This window comes from Ailuropoda melanoleuca, chromosome 2 (genome assembly GCF_002007445.2).
Source record: "Ailuropoda melanoleuca isolate Jingjing chromosome 2, ASM200744v2, whole genome shotgun sequence".
In the NCBI taxonomy this organism is placed as follows: domain Eukaryota; kingdom Metazoa; phylum Chordata; class Mammalia; order Carnivora; family Ursidae; genus Ailuropoda; species Ailuropoda melanoleuca.
In genome coordinates this window covers 47,639,161-47,659,294 of record NC_048219.1, presented here as the reverse complement: position 1 = coordinate 47,659,294, position 20,134 = coordinate 47,639,161, and the positions used below count along the sequence as shown (strand labels likewise).

The window sequence follows — 20,134 nt, the reverse complement described above, 5'->3', positions numbered from 1 at the left end:
TGGGGGAATGGGATAGGCTGGTGATGGGTAGTAAGGAGGGCACGTATTGCATGGTGCACTGGGTGTTATACACAACTAATGAATCATCGAACTTTACATCAAAAACCAGGGATGCACTGTATGGTGACTAACATAATAAAAAAACATTAAAAAAAGTATTAATGTTTTGGTTTCACATATTTATGGGATTATTTGAACAGTAAAACCTTAGTGTGCTATCATTGTTCATTATGGCACTTGCCATATCCACCCCCCTTCTCCCTCCTCCCCTTAAAACCCCATAAATTGTATCTTCCAAATTGAATAGGCTACATTAATAGTTATCATGTGCAAGCTACCGTTAAAGCAAAAGGTCACATGTAATGTGGTTCAAGTGTGGCTGCAGAATTTGGGTTACATCTTTTTTCTCTAGTCTTACTGGCTATTCTGCATGTAATTGAGAGTATTTAATGCATGTTAAGTTTTTCATGACTCACGCATCTTCTGAGGTCAAAGCAGAAACATAAAGTGAAAGTAAACAAAGCACCTTATTTCTTGGTGCTGAATTTTCTGAGACTGTGCATGTCACCTTGTACAGGGCATGGATGAAAATGGAAGCGTTAACAGCTTTATTCTCCCACCCCAAACCTTTTACCTCCAGTACTTTTGTGCAACTTTTTTTGGACTTTGGACTTCCTAAGATTAAATGCCTGTGATTAGTGACTTTGGGTATTAAGTATCTGTTCAGCTCGTCTGACTGACCTATTACTCTGTGTGTTAAAGTCTAGGAACTAGAATTTTTATGTCAGAGATGGGTGTAGAGCTTCAGAATCCCCACTCCCTACAAATAAAGATTTGTTTGCCCTTTATGTTTTTTCCTAGAACTACCAGACACTTTCTTAGAGGACAAGACCTATGGTAAGTCATAGTCTGAGTGTTAAGTGATAAGTTAGTCTAAGAATTCTTCACGACAGTCTGTCATTTAAGAAATACATGATTCTTTCAAAATCTAGGAACACCTAAATATTTGGTTGGTAAAGACTAATTGCTCATGGCTTGTTTGGTCCTTCTTTCAAGTAGCTGATTTCTTCCTCCTAAAGGGATTTCCTCTCTTTAGAGTTAAAAAAAAAATACTTTAGGAAGAACGTCATATAGTTGCTGATGCTTCATTAACCCAGGCCACCCCATACATCTTGCTTTCTTCCCATCCTTGAATCTCAGCTTATGACCTTGACTCATGTGTTATTTAAATTTCTCTTTCTGATAAAGATCTCTATTGTAGAGCTTCTTGGCTGTTTCATGACACTGTATCTTACCCAGTCCTCTTTTTTGTGACACCTGTCTCACTCCTCAGCTAGCCCCTTAGAGTTGAGTCTTGCTACTCAAAGTATGGTCTGTGGACCAACATCAGGGGTATTGCCTGGGAGCTCTTCTAGAGAGGCAGAATCTCAGGCTCTGCCTCAGTCTTACAGAATCAGAATCTGCATTTTCACAAGATCCTCAAGTCATTCCTGTGCAATTGAAAGTTTGAGCAGCACTGGTTTCAAGAGTTGTTCTTCCCCGATGTGCTTTCATTGCCCCTGAGATACACAAATAAGTACTTTTCTGCTGTGACTTCCAACAGTACCTGGATCCCAAATCCTCAACTGAAAGGGTTATCATGTATGCGCTTTCCTATCTCTGTTCTCAAAGCCTCTTTATTGATGCTTGTTAGGTTTCACTGTACCTAGGTAGATATTCTAAGGTTTGTTCTTACACATATAATAGCATTTTATGGTCTTTAAGGTTCCATCGCACAGATTTAATTTGATCACATATGATCCTATAAGATGGAAAGGTAGGTAATATAATCACTTGTAGAAGCTATTTTGTAAATTTCCATTTGTGATTTTCTAACCTTAGGGGTGGAAAATGTATCAGCAGATTTTTTTTTTTTCCTATTTTGGAAAAAATAGATGCCAAGTCTTTTGGGCTATCAGATCTCTGTTAGTGAGTTATTTTAATTCAAAATGTATCATGATTCAAAATGATGTTTTACTGCTCAGTATGATCAGTTATATTTTCATTCATAAACCTCATCTTAATGAGGATAAAGTAATTAGAACTATAATAAAATCATCATCTTTCTGACAAGATTCGTGACATAAATGAGCCAAAGAAGAATAAGTCTCCACTTCTGATATAACAGACTAAGGAGAGAGGGACCACAGAGCACTGATTGTGCTAGGATGAATAGGAGTTTTCAAAGAAAGGGAAAAACTCCAATGTAGAATATTGCCTTGAGACCCTTTGCAATTTCCATCCTCCCAGAGAAGATATATCTAGGGGGACTCACTGCTGAAGCATGGCCCAGGAGGAACTGTTGGTTTTGCATCACCTGAAAGTGCAGCTATACTAGAGGAAACACCTCCAGATCCTGAGAGAGTGATACCCAGGAACTGGGGTTGAATGGGTGAATAGGCGTGGCAGATGAATTGGATGCCATTTTTGTCTTTTCTCTTTGACCTGTTCACTCAACATTTACACTTCTTTTTAAGGGTCTTATGTTAAAGAAAGCTTAACTGTGTTTAAAACTGTAGGTGAGCTTGGGAGAATTTGAGTAGTGATGAGGTTAGCCCATAGAAAACATTCTTCAGCAGCCTCCTGTTCCAAAGAAGCTGAGACCCAGAGAAGCTGGTGACTTTATCCCATGGGCTCCACGTTCTCTGCTCTGACAAGGAAGGGGAATCCTTGTCCTCTCTGTGGCTAGTAGCTCCTCGAGGACCTTGCTATGAAATTATCCCCTATCCCTCTTCCACCATTCCCACCTACATATAAACATACCTAAATACCAGCCCTGTGAAAAAAACTGGTGAAGCCTCCATTGACGGTCTTATCATCTTCCACCTACCACTCTATTTCTTTGCTTTTTCTCGTAGAAACTCCTCATTAGAGTTGTCTTTAGGGACTGACTCCACTTTGTTCCCACCTATCCTCTCATTACCCTACACCAACTGGAATTGTAACTACACTACTTCTGGGAAACACCTTCTTACCCACATTTCTGAGAACATATATCTTGTTCCTGCAGTAGAGAATTATTCTCTTTCTTACCTTATTCTCCTTCAGCCCATGTAGCCTCTCTCTTTTTTGGTATATTGTCTTCCATGATACCACACTCTCCTGGTTTTCCTCCTTTCTCTCTAATGTTTTCACTTCCTCTGCCCAATCTTTAACATTTAGAGTCTGAATGTTGAAGAACCCCCAAGGTACATTTTCTCTTTTTGTATTCTTCTAGGTGATTTCATCTTGTCCCACAGTTTTAAAGACCATAAACATGCTCCTAAATTTATATGGCTGGCCCCAATTGCTCTATCTTACTCCAGACTCATTAATTCAGCTTCACGTCCTATCAAATCCGCTGTCTACCTATCTTCCATACCTAGTCCTCTAGTCTTACCATTTCCACTGCATCACTTGGTTCAAACAACTGTCCTTTGTCGTTACATACTTTCAGTAGCCTCCTCACTGGTTTTTATGCTTTAGCTATTGGTCTAAACACATATACGCTTTCTTTAACATAAGTCCATTCTCTGCAGAAGAATCTGTTTATAACTACATTTCTGTTCTCAAAATCAAGTAGTGAACTGAGCAAATAACCAACTGCCTTTTAAATTTTTGAAGCACAAATACTAATGAGTTAATATTCCTTTTTTCCTCTAATCACACTTTATTTAATATACCAATTTAGTCAGTTTTAGAATTCTTAGTACATAAATGTAGGAATCATAAAAGCAAATATTATATTAGCCCAGGGGACAGCACATTATTTTGGATATTGGCTATTTCGACCTTGCCTTTTTGACCCCTGTAATTTGCTTCTGACATTTTGACCCAATTTAAACCTGAGGTTATATTGACTGTTTCTGCACACCAACATTTAAATCAGATTTATATCAACATTTATGAATTTGGGTCAGTAAGCCATTCTTTCATTTGGTGGGGGAGAGCAAATTCTATTAGTTAATTTGATTACTTAATTTTTTGTGTAACAGTGTTAAACTATTTATGGTTTCATCCTTTTTTATTCTACTAAGCTTATTTTAATTAGACTCCATATTTTCTGTATCAATTTTAAAATAAAGGTTTGATTCATTGATTATGTTTTTATCTACATTAAGTTTCCTCAACTTCATTAAATATTTTTGTTTTTCCACATCAAATTTTTACAAGATGATATGATTATCAGTTTTTGGTCAATTAATTTTTACCATAAGTTTTAGTTAGTTGCCAATTTTATTTTTTGTTAGTCCTTTCTCTAAAAGTTTAATTTCTTCTAAGGTCAATTTTTGCAGTTTTTGTTGTTATTAATAATATGTGATTCTTCAAACTATTTTTTATTAAAAAGGAAAAAAAATGTTCACTATATATTTTCTTAGCATTGCTAGCTTTCTTTTGTCATAATTTTTACTTAATCTAATTTTACTTGGGTCAGATTGTATTTTGTGTTAGGTGTCCTTAGGGTCAAAATGCCAGGGTTAAAATACTCTTCTATAATCTTAATTGCTCCTTATTTTTTCTCTTAGACCATCAGTGTTAGCTAGAGCTATAACAATTGAAAATTACTGCTAAAATAGGTTTGACTCTGAATAGAAATTCCAGAGAGCCTAGAGGGACCTTGAGGGCAGCAAATGTAAATTTAAGGGAAAAGGACACATTTCCTTTTTGGCAAAACATGTTATGTAAAGTTGACTTCTCATTCCCTGGGAAAGAGCTCTTTCCTTACCTTGAAGCTTTTATTTCTCTTTCTGGATAGCATTGGCTGCCTCTTGGCACAAAATATTGCGATCAGCTATTCTATATCTGTGTGAACAAGAGCCTTTAGAAGAAGGAATGATTAAAATATATGGTCTCCTTACACTGTTAAATAGGACTCCCTTCATTTTAGTTTCGATAGTTGACTTTAAGTAGCTGCAATGTGTATATCTCTCATTAATAATTCTTGAAATGGTTTGGATTTTGCCTGCCTACACTTCAAAATTATTAAAAACAGATAAAGTTGGGGTACAACATAGGGAAGAGTTAAGATGGCAGAGAAGTAGGGGGACCGTGGGCTTTCCTCATTCCTCAAACACAGCTATATTGAGGTCAGATCACTGGGAGCACCCGGGAAATCATTATGAGTTTTGGAGGCAGGATCTCCACGATTTGAGGGAGGCAGCATGACAGGTGTGAGGTGCATGGGAGTGAACCGGGGAAGAGAAGGAGGGTGCCAACTGGAAAGTGCACAAAGTGGTGTAGAGATCTTCTGGGTCGCACTGGGAGAGAACGTTCCCTATGGTGTCTTGAAGGACAAAAGACCCTGCAGGCACCAGCAAACAGCGTTTCATGGGCAAGGGACAGAGGTGCCCGCACAAGGTGGATAACTTGTTTGCTGCTTTTCCCAGTGCTACAACATACATTCTGTGCACTGAGCAGGCATGGGACTGTTTTTCTGGGACAAAGGACACTAGACAGAGCATGGTGGGGAGGCTCTACTCTAGAAGAAGGAGTGGATCCAGGTGGTGCTCAGTCCTTTAAGATTTGGAGTTTTGAACCCCAGCCGTGGGCCGAAGATAAAACACAAAAGAGCTGTGGTGCCAGGAATGCTGATGGCCCTTGCTTTTCTGTGGGGTCTTCCTGAACGGCAAGGGTTATGAGATCTTCTATCCAGGGCTGAGAGTCAAGTGGCTCCATTTGCTCCTCACCATCAAGGTAGGACTTCAGAGAACAGCATAGTGACCCCCAGTGGATGTGGGAGCTACTTACACCAAACCCTGTGCCTGGGAAGTGCATATTTACCGGGGCAGAACTGGCTCTGAGTTGGCACAGGGGGCCTTTCCCCCTGAGAAGACCAGCACAGGGAGCACACCACATGCACCAAGTCTACTGGTCATACAGTGCTTCAAAGCCTGACCTGCAGTTCTGATAGAAATGGGACAAAGCTGTATTTTTCTTCTCCTCCTCCTCCTCTTCTTCTTCTTCCCTTTGGAATCAGGCTTATAGGTTTTTGTGGGGTTTTTTAGCTAATTTTTTCATTTCTTTTCTCTTTTTTTGGATTAGGTTTTCTTTTCTTTTCTTTTTTTCCCCTTTTTCTTTGGAATCAGGCTTATATTTTTTAAATTGTAGCTTTGGGTTTTTTTTTTTTTCTTTTTTCCATTCCTTTTCCTTTTCTCTCTCTCTCCCAATTTTGGATCAGGCTTTTGCTTTTCTTTTCTTTCTTTTCTTTTCTTTCCTTTTCTCTCCTCCTCTTTTCTTTTCTTTCTTTCTTTTTTTTTTTTCTGGTCATATTTCAACAAATAAAGCAAGACACACCTGGTTAAAGGTCCAGACATTTCCCACTGCAAGCAAGGAGGAAACCTGCAGAGGACTGACCAGTGGGAAAGAGCTGCCAAAACACAACAGCAGAGTGCACACAGCATACACTAGAGACACTTCCTGAAGTGCCAGGTCCTGGACAGTGTATGACCCCTTTTTAATTTACCATTACTCTCAGGTGCAGGAAACATAACAAGCTTTCATAACACACAAAAGTCAAAACCTTAGCCAAAATGACAAGATGGAGGAACTCTCCCCAAAAGAAAGTTCAAGAAGAAATCACAGCAGGGACTTGCTCAAAACAGATAAAAGCAATATATCTGAATAAGAATTTAGAACAACAGTCTTAAGACTAGTAGCTGGGGGGTGCCTGGGTGGCACAGCGGTTAAGCGTCTGCCTTCGGATCAGGGCATGATCCCAGCGTTATGGGATCGAGCCCCACACCAGGCTCCTCTGCTATGAGCCTGCTTCTTCCTCTCCCACTCCCCCTGCTTGTGTTCTCTCTCTCGCTGGCTGTCTCTCTGTCAAATAAATAAATAAATAAAATCTTTAAAAAAAAAAAAGACTACTAGCTGGGCTTGAAAAAGCATAGAAGTTGGGGTGCCCGGGTAGTTTAGTCAATTGACTCTTGGTTTCGGCTCAGGTCGTGATTCATGGGTTGTGGGATTAGGCCCTGCATCAGGCGCAATGGGGAGTCTGTTTGAGATTCTCTCCTCTTCCTCTGCCCCTCCTCCTGCTCACTCTCTCTCTCGCAAATAAATAAATAGATCTTTTTTAAAAAAGAAAAAAGCATAGAGGACATCAGAGAAACCTTTGTTGCAGAGATAAAGGACCTAAAAATAGGCTGAGATTAAAAAATGCTATAACTGAGATGCAAAACTGACTAGATATAATCACAATGATGATTGAAGAAGCAGAGAGAGGACAAGTGATATAGCAGATAAAATAACGAAGCTGGAAAGAAGAGGGAAAGAAAACTATTAGATCATGAACGTAGATGTAGTGAACTCAGCAATTACATAAAGCAAAATAATATCCATATCATAAGAGTCCCAGAAGAAGAAGAGCAGGAAAAAGGGGCAGAAGGTTTATTTGAACAAATTTTAGCTGAGAACTTCCCTAATCTGGGGAAGGAAACAGACATTCAAGTCCAAGAAGCACAGAGAACTCCCCTCAAAACCAACAAAACAGGTCAACACCATGACATATCATAGTGAAACTCACAAAATACAAAGATAAAGAGAGAATTCTGAAAGCAGCTAGGGACGAAAGATACTTCACCTACAAGGGTAGACACATAAAGTTATCACCAGACCTGTCCTCAGAGACCTGGAAGGCCAGAAAGGAGTGGAAAGGGGTATTCAACGTGCTAAATGGGAAAAATATGCAGCCAAGAATACTTTATCTAGCAAGGCTGTCATTCAGAATAGAAGGAGAGATAAAGACTTTCCAAGACAAGCAAAAATTAAAGGAATTTGTGAACACTAAACCAGCTTTGCAAGAAATATTATAGGGGACCTTTGAGTGGAAAGAGATACCAAAAGCAACAAAGACTAGAAAGGAACAGAATCTATAGGAACAGCAATTTTACAGGTATTACAATGGCACTAAATTCATATCTTTCAATAATTACTTGAAATGTAAATGGACTAAATGCTCCAATCAAAAGACATGGGGTATCAGAATGGATAAAAACCCAAGACCCATCAATATGCTGCTTACAAGAGACTCATTTTAGACCCAAAGACACCTCTAGGTTGAAAGTGAGGGGGTAGAGAAAATTTTATCATGCTAATGGACATTAAAAGAAAGCTAGAGTAGGCATACTTATATCAGACAAACTATATTTTAAACCAAAGACTAATAAGAAATGAAGAAGGGCACTATATAATAAGAAGAAGGTCTATCCAACATGAGGATCTAACAATTGTAAATATCTATGCCCCTATATTGGGAGCAGTTAAATATATAAATCAATTAATAGCAAAATTAAAGATAATAATCCAGTAATAGTAGAGGACTTTAACACCTACTCACAGCAATGGACAGATCATCTAAGTAAAAGATCAACAAGGAAACAAGGGCTTTGAATAACACACTGGACCCTATAGACTTCACAGATATATTCAGAGAATTTCATCCTAAAGCAGCAGAAGAAAAACATTCTTTTCAAGTGTACATGGAACATTCGCCGGAATAGATCACATACCGGGTCACAAATTAGGCCTCAGCAGGTACAGAAAGATTGAGATCATGCCATGCACATTTTCAGACCACAATACTATGAAACTTGAAGTCAACCACAAGAAAAAATTTGGAGAGACCACAAATACATGGAAGTTAAAGAACATCCTATTAAAGAATGAATGGATTAACCAGGAAATTAAAGAAGAAATAAAAAATACATGAAAGCAAATGAAAATGAAAACATGACAGTCCAAAAGCTTTGGGATGCAGCAAAAGTGGTCTTAAGAGGAAAATATATAACAATACAGACCTTTCTCAAGAAGCAAGAAAAGTCTTAAATATACAAACTACTCTTAAACCTAAGGAAGCTGGAAAAAGAACAGCAAATAAAGCCCAAATCCAGCAGGAGAAAGGAAATAATAAAGATTAGAGCAGAAATAAATGACACAGAAATTTAAAAAAAATGCAGTAAAATTGATCAACAAAACTAAGAGGTGGTTCTTCAAAAGAATTAACAAAATTGATAACCCCCTAGCCAGATTTATCAAAAAGAAAACAGAAAGAACCCAAATGAATTAAATCATGAATGAAAGAGGAGAGATTACAACCAACACTGCAGAAATACAATATAAAAAAATATTATGATCGATTATATACCAACAAATTAGGCAATCTGGAAGAAATGGATAAATTCCTAGAAACATAAACTATCAAAATTGAGGCAGGAAAAAATAAAAAATCTGAATGGACCCATAACTAGGAAAGAAACTGAATCAGTAATCAAAAATCTCCCAGCAAACAAGAGTCCAGGGCCAGTTGGCTTCCCAGGGGAATTTTACCAGCCATTTAAAGAAGAGTCAATACCTATTCTTCTCAAACTGTTCCAAAAAATAGACATGGACGGAAAACTTCCAAACTCATTCCATGAGGCCAGCATTACCCTGATTCCAACATCAGGCAAAGACCCCACTATAAAGGAGAATTATAGGCCAAAATTCCTGATGAACATGATTCCAAAAATTCTCAACAAGATACTAGCAAACTGAACCCAAAAGTACATTAAAAGAATTATTCACCACAACCAAGTGGGATTTATTCTTGGGCTGCAGGGGTGGTTCGATATGCCCAAATCAATCAACGTGATACACCACATTAATAAAAGAAAATATAAGAACCATATGATCTTCTCAATAGATGCAGAAAAAGCATTTGACAAAATACAGCATTTTTTCTTGATAAAACCCTCAAAAGAGTAGGGATAAGAGGAACATACCTCAACATCATAAAGGCCATATATGAAAGACCCACAGCTGATATCATCCTTAATGGGAAAAAGCTAAGAACATTTCCCCTAAGGTCAGGAACAAGACAGGGATCTCCACTCTGACCGCTGTTGTTCAACATAGTACTGAAAGTCCTAGCCTCAGCAATCAGACAACAAAAAGAAATAAAAAGCATCTAGGTTGTCAAGGAAGAAGTAAAACTTTCAATCTTTGCAAATGACATGATACTCTATGTAGAAAACCCAAAAGACTCCACTAAAAAGTTCCTAGAACTGATACAGGAATTCAGCAAAGTCGCAAGATAAAAAATCAATGTACAGAAATCTGTTGCATTTCTATACAACAATAATGAAGCAGCAGAAAGAGAAATTAAGGAATCAATCCCATTCACAATTGCACCAAAACCATAAAATACCTAGGGATTAACCTAACCAAAGAGGTAAAAAATATATATTCTGAAAACTATAGAATTCTTTTTTTTTTTTAAAGATTTTATTTATTTATTTGACAGAGATAGAGACAGCCAGTGAGAGAGGGAACACAAGCAGGGGGAGTGGGAGAGGAAGAAGCAGGCTCCCAGCAGAGGAGCTCAATGTGGGGCTCGATACCAGAACGCCGGGATCACGCCCTGAGCCGAACGCAGACGCTTAACCACTGTGCCACCCAGGCGCCCCTGAAAACTATAGAATTCTTATGAAAGAAATTGAGGAAGAGACAAAGAAATGGAAAAACATTCTATGCTCATGGGTTGGAAGAACAAATATTGTTAAAATGTCTATACTACCCAGAGCAATCTACCCATTTAATACAATCCCTATCAAAATACCACCAGCATTTTTCACAGAGCTAGAACAAGCAATTCTAAAATTTGTATGAAACCAAAAAAGACCCCAAATAGCCAAAGTAATCTTGAAAAAAGGAAAGCAAACCTGGAGGCATCACAATTCTGGACTCCATGCTGTATTATGAAGCTATAATCATCAAGACAGTATGGTACAGGCACAAAAACAGACACATAGATCAATGGAACAGAATGGAGAACCCAGAAATGGAACCACAACTATATGGTCAACTAATCTTCCACAAAACAAGAAAGAATATCCAATGGAAAAAGAACATCTCTTCAACAAGTGGTGTTGGGAAAATTGGCCAGCAATATATAGATGAATGAAAGTGGATTACTTTCTTACAGCATACACAAAAATAAATTCAAAAGACCTACATGTGAGACAGGAATCCATCAAAATCCTACCTCTTTGAGCTTGGCTGCAGCAACTTCTTACTAGACACATCTCCAGAGGCAAGGGAAACAAAAGCATGAATGAACTATTGGGACTTCATCAACGTAAAAAGCTTCTACACAATGAAGGCAACAATCAACAAAACTAAAAGGTAACCCGGAATAAGAGAAGATATTTGCAAATGACATATCAGATAAAGGGCTGGTATCCAAAATCTATAAAGAACTTATCAAACTCAACACCCTAAATATAAAAAATCCAGTTAGGAAATGGGCAGAAGGCATGAACAGACATTTCTCTAATGAAGACATACAGATGGCTAACAGACACATGAAAAAAATGCTCAACATCACTCATCATCAGGGAAATACAAATCAAAGCCACAATGAGATTTCACCTCACACCTGTCAGAATGGCTAAAATTAACAACTTAGGAAACGGGATGCAGAGAAAGGGAAACCCTCTTACACTGTTGATGGGAATGCAAACTGGTACAGTCACTCTGGAGAACAGCATAGAGGTTCCTCAAAACATTAAAAATAAAACTACCCTAAGACCCAGTAATTGCACTACTAGGTATTTTTCCAAAGGATACAAAAGTAGTGATTTGAAAGGGCACCTGCACCCCAATGTTTATAGCAGCACTATTCACAATAGCCAAAAAATGGAGAGAACCCAAATGTCCATCTACTGATGAATGAATAAAGAAGAGGTGGTATACATGTACAATGGAATATTACTCAACCGTCAAAAAGAATGAAATCTTGCCATTTGCAGTGATGTGGATGGAACTAGAGGGTATTATGTTAAGTGAAATAAGTCAGTCAGAGAACAAATACCACATGATTTCACTCATATGTGGAATTTAAGAAGCAAAATAAATGATCACAGGGGAAGGGAAGGATAAATAAAATAAGATAAAGACAGAGAGGGAGGCAAACCATAAGAGACTCTTAAATATAGGAAAAAAAACTGGGTGTTACTGGAGGGGAGCAGGTGGAGGGATGGGATAATTGGGTGGGCATTAAGGAGGGCACTTGATATAATGAGCACTGGATGTTATATGCAACTGATGAATCACTGAATTCTACCCCTGAAACTAATACACATTATATGTGAACTAACCTGAATTTAAATAAAATCTTGAAAGAAAATAAACCAGATGAAATTGATTATTCTGGAATGGAATTCATTTTATTTCCCAAATGTTTCTTATTTTTTATTTTTCTTGAGAATCAGGAAGGCTGATTGTTAAGCTATCTGGTCTTTGAGTGTGATGATATGACAACAACAATAACAAAATATTTGTGTATATGGCACTTATTATTTGTTGGATACATTCTAAATTGTTTTACTTACGCTAATTTATTCAATCTACCCAAGGATTCTTTGAAGTTGGTTCTATATTTCCATTTTATAGATGAGAAAACAGGCATAGAGAGTTGTGCAAATAAGCACAATAAAGATCTGACAAACTGCATATAGTTTTCTACTTTTCAAAAGACTTTTTCTTGATTAAAAGAAACTTGATTCTCTCCCTTAGGAAATGGGGTGAGCCTGTGATTTCCCATTTACCTATCCTTGCTGCCCCTAGACAGATAGAGCATGAAATTTAAAGTATTTGGTAAAACTCTGTTCAGCCCCTCCACTTGTTGGGTGGCAACCACGTGCACCAGGGAAACTGAAGTGATTTCTCCATTTCAGACTGAGCTCACAGCCCCAATCTGCCTACTCACTCCTCTTTCCTAACAGGCTTCTTAGTTTAATTCTTCCCTCTAGCACAGGCATGGTATTTCATATAACCAGCAAAAATGTTCATACTAATGGACATATAATTAGTGTCCTCAACTACATTCAGATGAGATTTATTAAATTCTCAGTTTCCTGTTACTTAAACAGGGAAATTCCATTTTCCCTCCCATTCTTGCTTTTCAGTCTCTAAAAGCACTGATACCTCTCACTAGCCTACCTCATTCCCACTCTGATCCTGTATCAAAGCTTTGGAGTACTACTCAACTTCCTGTCTGATCATTTCAGAAAATCAAGCTACACTTCTGAATTTCCCTTGAATGTTTCCCCCCCCCCAGATTTATTTATTTATTTATTTGAGAGAGAGAGAGAGAAAGAGTGGGTGGGTGGGGGAGGGGGCAGACTCCCCACTGAGCACAGAGGAGCTGAGGTGGGCCTCAATCCAGGGACCCATCAGATCATGACCTGAGTGAAACCAAGAGTCTGCCCCGAAATTGACTGAGCCACCCAGGCGCCCCTCGCCTGAATGTTCTGAATACAATCTGTACATAATCTCCACTAAAGTTGCTCGGGTTTCTGCTCCAGGAATTTTATTGATTCTGTCCCCTCTGTACAGCCTATGAGACCTACTCTGAAGTGTCCTTGTTTTCCACTTTCACCACTTTGGAACAGAACAGTCTGGGTAGGCTGTATCCTGAATTCTCTATCTCTTGATCTTTGGCAGTTATAGGTGTTTGTATTCAATGAGCACTTAAGCAACCGTATGCCAGTTGTTTTAGAGCCTGAAGGAATCTGGGGATCATCTTCAATCCCTTTGTTTCAAAATTAGGAGGTTGAGCCTCAGAAGACTTAAAGAACTTGCCCCTGGTCACTAAGATTGTTAGTGCTGGGCCAGGCTTAGGCTTGGATCTTAGAATGTGGGCTTTTTTGTGCTTATACTTCTAATCTGTGGTTTTGGGTTGTACCTAGACTTGCATAAGAGTCTTAAGTTTCCCCTAAAAACTTAAAAATGTTAACAAATATCCCCATGCTTTTGTAACCAGATAACAAGAATGCCTTACTATGCAAAATGGATCCAGAGCCCTACCTTATGTTTCCAGAGATTCATGATACATGTTTGCATATTAACAAGAGTCCCCGTGCATTTATTTCTCTCTACTTCTTTTTTTTTTTTTTTTAAAGATTTTATTGATTTATTTGACAGAGATAGAGACAGTCAGTGAGAGAGGGAACACAAGCAGGGGGAGTGGGAGAGGAAGAAGCAGGCTCTCAGCAGAGGAGCCTGACGTGGGGCTCGATCCCGGAACGCCGGGATCACGCCCTGAGCCGAAGGCAGACGCTTAACCGCTGTGCCACCCAGGCGCCCCTATTTCTCTCTACTTCTATAGCTACGTATTTATCATAGTTTGGTGTGATTTATAGACTAGGTTGGGAACAGAACACTCTAGTGCAAGGGCAAGAGGTCAGAAATACTTATTCCATATAAATTGCTTGGAAGAGGTCACCTATAGGCATCTATATACACAAACCCTTGGCCATCTTTGCAATAGGAAACAATGCTTGGGAACATCCTGATCAATACCCTGCCTGAGTCAGTTCTAGTAGTTGGAGAGATGAAAGGAATTATACAATAGTGGAATTGTTTTAAGTAAAAGAAATTCCAATAAACAAATCATTAAAGTGATACTCTTCTTTCTAAAATAGTTATTTCAGATGTGGATAGGTATAAGTATATGTTATAACCTATGAATACGAAGAGCCCAGAAATGTTTTCTTTCCTCCTAGAACCAAAGGAAAGCCTATAACATGAATTTTAGGAACTTGACATTCTTTGCCAGGTTACCAGGTCTGACTTATAAAGCTAGAGAGTGAAGCATTGACAAATATGATTTTTCTAATCATTGAAGAAAGTGTATCATCCAGTTAGTACCACCGTTAGTGGAAAAGAGTCAAGCTACTCAATTTCACTTTTAAACATAGGTGATTTCTTAGCAGCTCAGAGCTTGCTGAGAAAATGGAATTGTTTAAATGAGAAAGTATGGTTGGGGCTTGAGGCTATGAGCTGAAAGCAGTAACATGGCCAAGTTTAACCAGAGGAAAAGTTTAACCAAGGAAAAGTTTAACCAGAAACCTGGTGTTTGGTTAATCTGGTTCACTTTTATTTTCTACTCTTCCAGTGAAGTTTTATTTTTCCTTTGTTTATAAGCTTAGCTAACTTCTTCAGTTATTAAAAAAGAAAGCTATTTGTAAACTTTCCATGCTCATGGATCAGAAGAATAAACATAGCTAAAATGTCTATGCTACCCAGAGTAATCTACACTTTCAGTGAATCCTGATCAAAATACCAATGACATTTTTCAAAGAACTGGAATAAACAGCCCTTAAATTTGTGTGGAACCAGAAAAGACCCTGAATCACCAAGGAAATGTTGAAAAGGAAAAACAAAGCTGGGGCATCATGTTGCCTGATTTCAAGCTATACTACAAAGCTGTGATCACAAAGACAGCATGGTACTGGCACAAAAACAGACACATAGACCAATGGAACAGAATAGAGACTCCAGAAATGGACCCTCGGCCCTATGGTCAACTAATCTTTGACAAAGCAGGAAAAAACATCCAGTGGAAAAAAGACAGTCTCTTCAATAAATGGTGCTGGGAAAATTGGACAGCTACATGCAAAAGAATGAAACTTGACCACTCTCTCACACCATACACAAAAATAAACTCCAAATGGATGAAAGACCTCGATGTGAGACAGGAATCCATCAAAATCATGGAGGAGAACGTAGGCTATACCCTCTTTGACATCAGCCACAGCAACTACTTTCATGACACATCTCCAAAGGCAAGAGAAACAAAAGATAAAATGAACTTGTGGGACTTCATCAAGATAAAAAGTTTCTGCACAGCCAAGGAAACAGTCATCAAAACAAAGAGGCAACCCACAGAATGGGAGAAGATATTTGCAAATGACACTACAGATAAAAGTCTAGTATCCACAATCTATAAAGAACTTCTCAAACTCGATACATGAGAAACAAATAATCAAATCAAAAAATGGACAGAAGATATGAATAGATACTTCTCCGATGAAGACATCCAAAGGCTAACAGACACATTAAAAAATGTTGAAAATCATTAGCCATCAGGGAAATTCAAATCAAAACTACATTGAGATACCACCTTCACCAGTTAGAATGGCAAAAATGGACGAGGCAAGAAACAACAAATGTTGGAGAGGATGTGGAGAAAGGGGAACCCTCTTACACTGTTGGTGGGAATGCAAGTTGGTACAGCCACTATGGAAAACAGTGTGGAGGTCCCTCAAAAAGTTAAAAATAGAGCTACCCTATGACCCAGCAATTGCACTACTGGGTATTTACCCCAAAGATACAGACGTAGTGAAGAGATGGGCCATATGCACCCCAATATTCATAGCAGCATTGTCCACAATAGCCAAATTGTGGAAGGAGCCGAGATGCCCTTCAACAGATGACTGGTTAAAGAAGATGTGGTCCATATATACAATGGAATATTACTCAGCCATCAGAAAGAACGATTACCCAACATTTGCAGCAACATGGACGGGACTGGAGGAGATTATGCTAAGTGAAATAAGTCAAGCAGAGAAAAAAAATTATCATATGGTTTCACTCATTTATGGAACATAAGAAGTAGCAGGGAGATGGGTAGGAGAAGGAAGGGTAGAATGAAGGGGGGGGTAAACAGAAGGGGGAATGAACCATGAGAGACTATGGACTCTGGGAAACAAACTGAGGAGGATGGGGGATTGGGATAGGCCAGTGATGGGTATTAAGGAGGGCATGTATGTATTACATGGAGCACTGGGTGTTATACACAAACAATGAATCATGAAACACTACATCAAAAACTAATGATGTACTGTATGATGACTAACATAACATAATAAAAAATTTTAAAAAAAGAAAACTATTTGTTTTTTGTATTGATGAAACAACAGAATGGCATTTAATTGGAAATGTGAAAAAAGAATGATTTTAAGTAGTAATTTGTGTGCTGAAATTATTATTACAAAATTAAAAATCAACCTCTGTTTGGAGACTGATTTAAATTATCTTAAAAAATAAATTAATAATATATCCTAAAATAGAAAGTTCTATCATGGCAGATTCTTTCTGTAAATCACTGTTTTCTCAATTTTAATCATTGCATTGAGAAGAATAAGTAATTATCTTCTCCTTACCTCAGGAATTCCTAAAAGTTTTAATCATCCTTAAAACCAAAAATACAAAAAGTAACATTATTTAAAAATATTTCTGTTATGATACTTAACAGATTGTTTTATACCAAAGTTTGTAAGTAGTAAGAAGGGATGGAATTAATTACTTTGGCTTTCTTTGGATGTCTTCCATAAAACTGTAAGAATAAGAAAGATGTTTGCCTGCAGAGAAAATTTCCATTGGACCATAGTTTAGTATTGTTGACAAATCTTAATGTTTATCTAGCTGGTTAGTATTTAATGTTCCATAAAGAAACTTCCACGTCCTGCAATAGATTTTGGCAGAGTGTGGAAACAGTAAACATACAGAACATTCTCATAGTTGCATACGCCTCAGGGAGCAGAGTTCCTTTTGACGATAATAGACATTCTTTGGAACACATTTTGCAGGACACCAATGCTTGATTTTGAGTATTTGTTCTGAGTTTGTGGGTGTTGTGTGTGTGTGTGTGTGTGTGTGTGTGTGTACAGTTTAAAAGACAGAGGAAGAGCCAAAATTGATTTTATTGCTATATCAAGGTACCCACTCAAACCAGATTTTACAAGTGCATCTTCTCAAAAACACTGAGTTCATACCAGCTATGTCAGATCCCATCAGGATCTACAGAACACATACTTACTCAAGTCAGTGATTGTGACAAGGACCTTGTCCCGATTGGTCAGATGATCTCGTTAAATGTGATACCTAGCAGAGTCTTTTTGTTTTTCTTGATTGGTTACTCCGTCAAATAATTCTGGTAAAGTAAAATTTCTTGATAATACTGATATTTTATTCCAATACTTGGCTTAGTGATGTGATACCAGCCTGAATAAACATTGACAAAAAATTGTTAGTTATTTGTTAAACTTTTATAAACATAGCTAAGTGCTCTTTTGCAAAAATACAAACTAATATATTCCTTAAGCATAGGGAATATGATGTAAAAATGCAATGCAAAAGGTTGGCTTTTCATATAACGAACATATTAAACTGAGTCTAAAATATAGAAGGTATAGCATTAGCACAATCGCTAACAATCATTTAAATGTACCAAACACGGCATGCATGCTAATCAAGCTTCTGCAATTCTTAACATTCCCCCTGTGCTTCACATATTCAGTACATCCTGATTTACATCATTTCAAGCATTTTTTTTTTCTAAAGTATATGTTGAAGGGACGCCTGGGAGGCTCAGTTAGTTAAGTGTCTGCCTTCGGCTCAGGTCATGATCCCAGGGTCCTGGGATCGAGTCCCATGTCAGGGTCTCTGCTCAGTGGGGCGCCTGCTTCTCTCCCTCTCCTTCTGCATGCCGCCCTGCTTGCTTAGGTTCTCTCTCTCTCTTTCTCTCTCTCCCTGTGTCAAATAAATAAATAAATAAATAAATAAATAAATAAAATCTTTAAAAAAATAAAAATAAAGTATGTGTTGAAGAAACTTGAGTGCTCAAACATGTCTGTTTCCTATTCTTTATATGTTTACTAAATACTTAAACTATGAATCAGGTGCAGTTTCTATTATGAAGTAAAGTAACTTATAGAGTAAAAAGCTTTCCTAAGGAAAAGTGTAGAATAATTTTTTTTTAAGTGACATCAAAGAAGTGGAGAACTGGAAAAAGACTGGTGCAAAAACCATGTTAACTTTTAAAGGCAAATTATTGTCTGAAATTTCTGAAGTTCAGAACAGGTTTTCTGGAAGCAATGTGTGACATATTATTTATTGAGTTTCTTACTTGTTGGTTTTTCCCATGAGGTTTGAGAACAAGGTTAAATTCAAATTAATAAGAAAGGTAAAACTAGCTGATCTGAATGCATCTTTAATTTAAGCTAGCCATGACCATGTTTGCACATTTTCTTCTTGTGTAATTCACTATTTCCTGACATACTGAATTCCCCCATCCTAAATTTTCCTTTCTTCCACTGGGCCTGGTCTTTCACTCATCTTTCACAGACCAGCTCAAATGACGCCTCCTCAATTTAAAAGCTTTCCTGGTTTCTTCAGCTAAATCCCTCCCATTCCTCTCCCAAGGGCTCAGTTCTTCTGGTGTCACTTGTGTGTGTGAGCCGTCCTACCTCTACCCTGCAATGCTGTTCATGAGAGGACTTGTTTCTGACTCATCTTTCTGACCCTGGTCTTGCTTCACAGTGTTAAGTGCTCAGTGAAATAAAATCAATTCTGCTTGATACTCGGAGAACACTGTTAAGAGGTTGAAATCAACTGAAAGGGGAATTTTTGGTCAGGATATGTTTACATTTTAAGGTCTTTCAGCCCATGAACAGTATCACAGGTTGCCTGAGCCTCTCAGTTTAAGAGCTCTTGGAGATGGGGCATGTGAAAGCACTTTTAGCCTGGTGAGGCTGGAAAAGCACCAGAAGCTAAAGCCAAGAAAAGATGTAAAGGTGATCCTTTTTTGTCTCTAAATCTCACTAATAAGATAAAAGAAGAGTGGGTGGCGTGGGTATGGGGATTAAAATTGAGCTGGCTTCTTAGGAAAATGGTGAGGGAGGAGAAGGGAAAATTTTTATCGAGAACCTATGATGTGTCAAAACTTGTACACATGTTATTTACTGTAAAACAGTAATAATGATCATCGTCATACTTTCTCACATTCATGGAAATGTACTTTTTATAAATGATTTCCCATCATGATCTCCTTTGATTTCCCCATCTATGACATAAGTAGTGTATGGGTTATATCCTTCTTTTAACAGAAACTAAAACATCAAAAGGCAAGATGATTTGTTGAAGGTTACATATTGAGTCAAAGACATAGGACTCAAATACAAACTGTATTGTTTCACTCTCTTTCTACTATATCTTTATGTGGTGTAAACTCAAAGCAGTTTTATAATTATTTTTTATAGTCATCTTTTTAATCTGTTAAGAGATTTTTATTTCTTCATGTACATCAACACTGGTTATATTTTGTTGTAAAACTTTCATGAATTATAATGTGCATGGTAAATTTTTGTTTATTAAACAAAGAATACCATAATTTAAAAGCTTTGACTATATATTATTAAATAATAAGCACATCTTACTAAAAGTGGGGGGAAAGTGAACATTAAGCAATAGGTATAAATTTCAGAGTTGATGGAGAAATGTTTCTCAGTCTTCT

General features: G+C 37.7%; 1 protein-coding gene across 8 annotated transcripts in view; it reads left to right on the top strand.

Annotated features, from left to right (window-relative positions):
- The window catches only part of SLC44A5 (solute carrier family 44 member 5), a 352,457-nt gene that overhangs the window by 172,130 nt on the left and 160,193 nt on the right, over positions 1 to 20,134 (top strand). For 4 of the 8 annotated variants that reach the window (XM_034653705.1, XM_034653703.1, XM_034653709.1 and 1 more), the window contains one exon: positions 862 to 897. The exons of the other annotated variants lie outside the window; for them this stretch is intronic. In XM_034653705.1, coding sequence (XP_034509596.1) covers positions 862 to 897 — 36 coding nt within the window. The remainder of the gene's footprint in view (positions 1 to 861; positions 898 to 20,134) is intronic. 8 annotated transcript variants of the gene reach the window in all.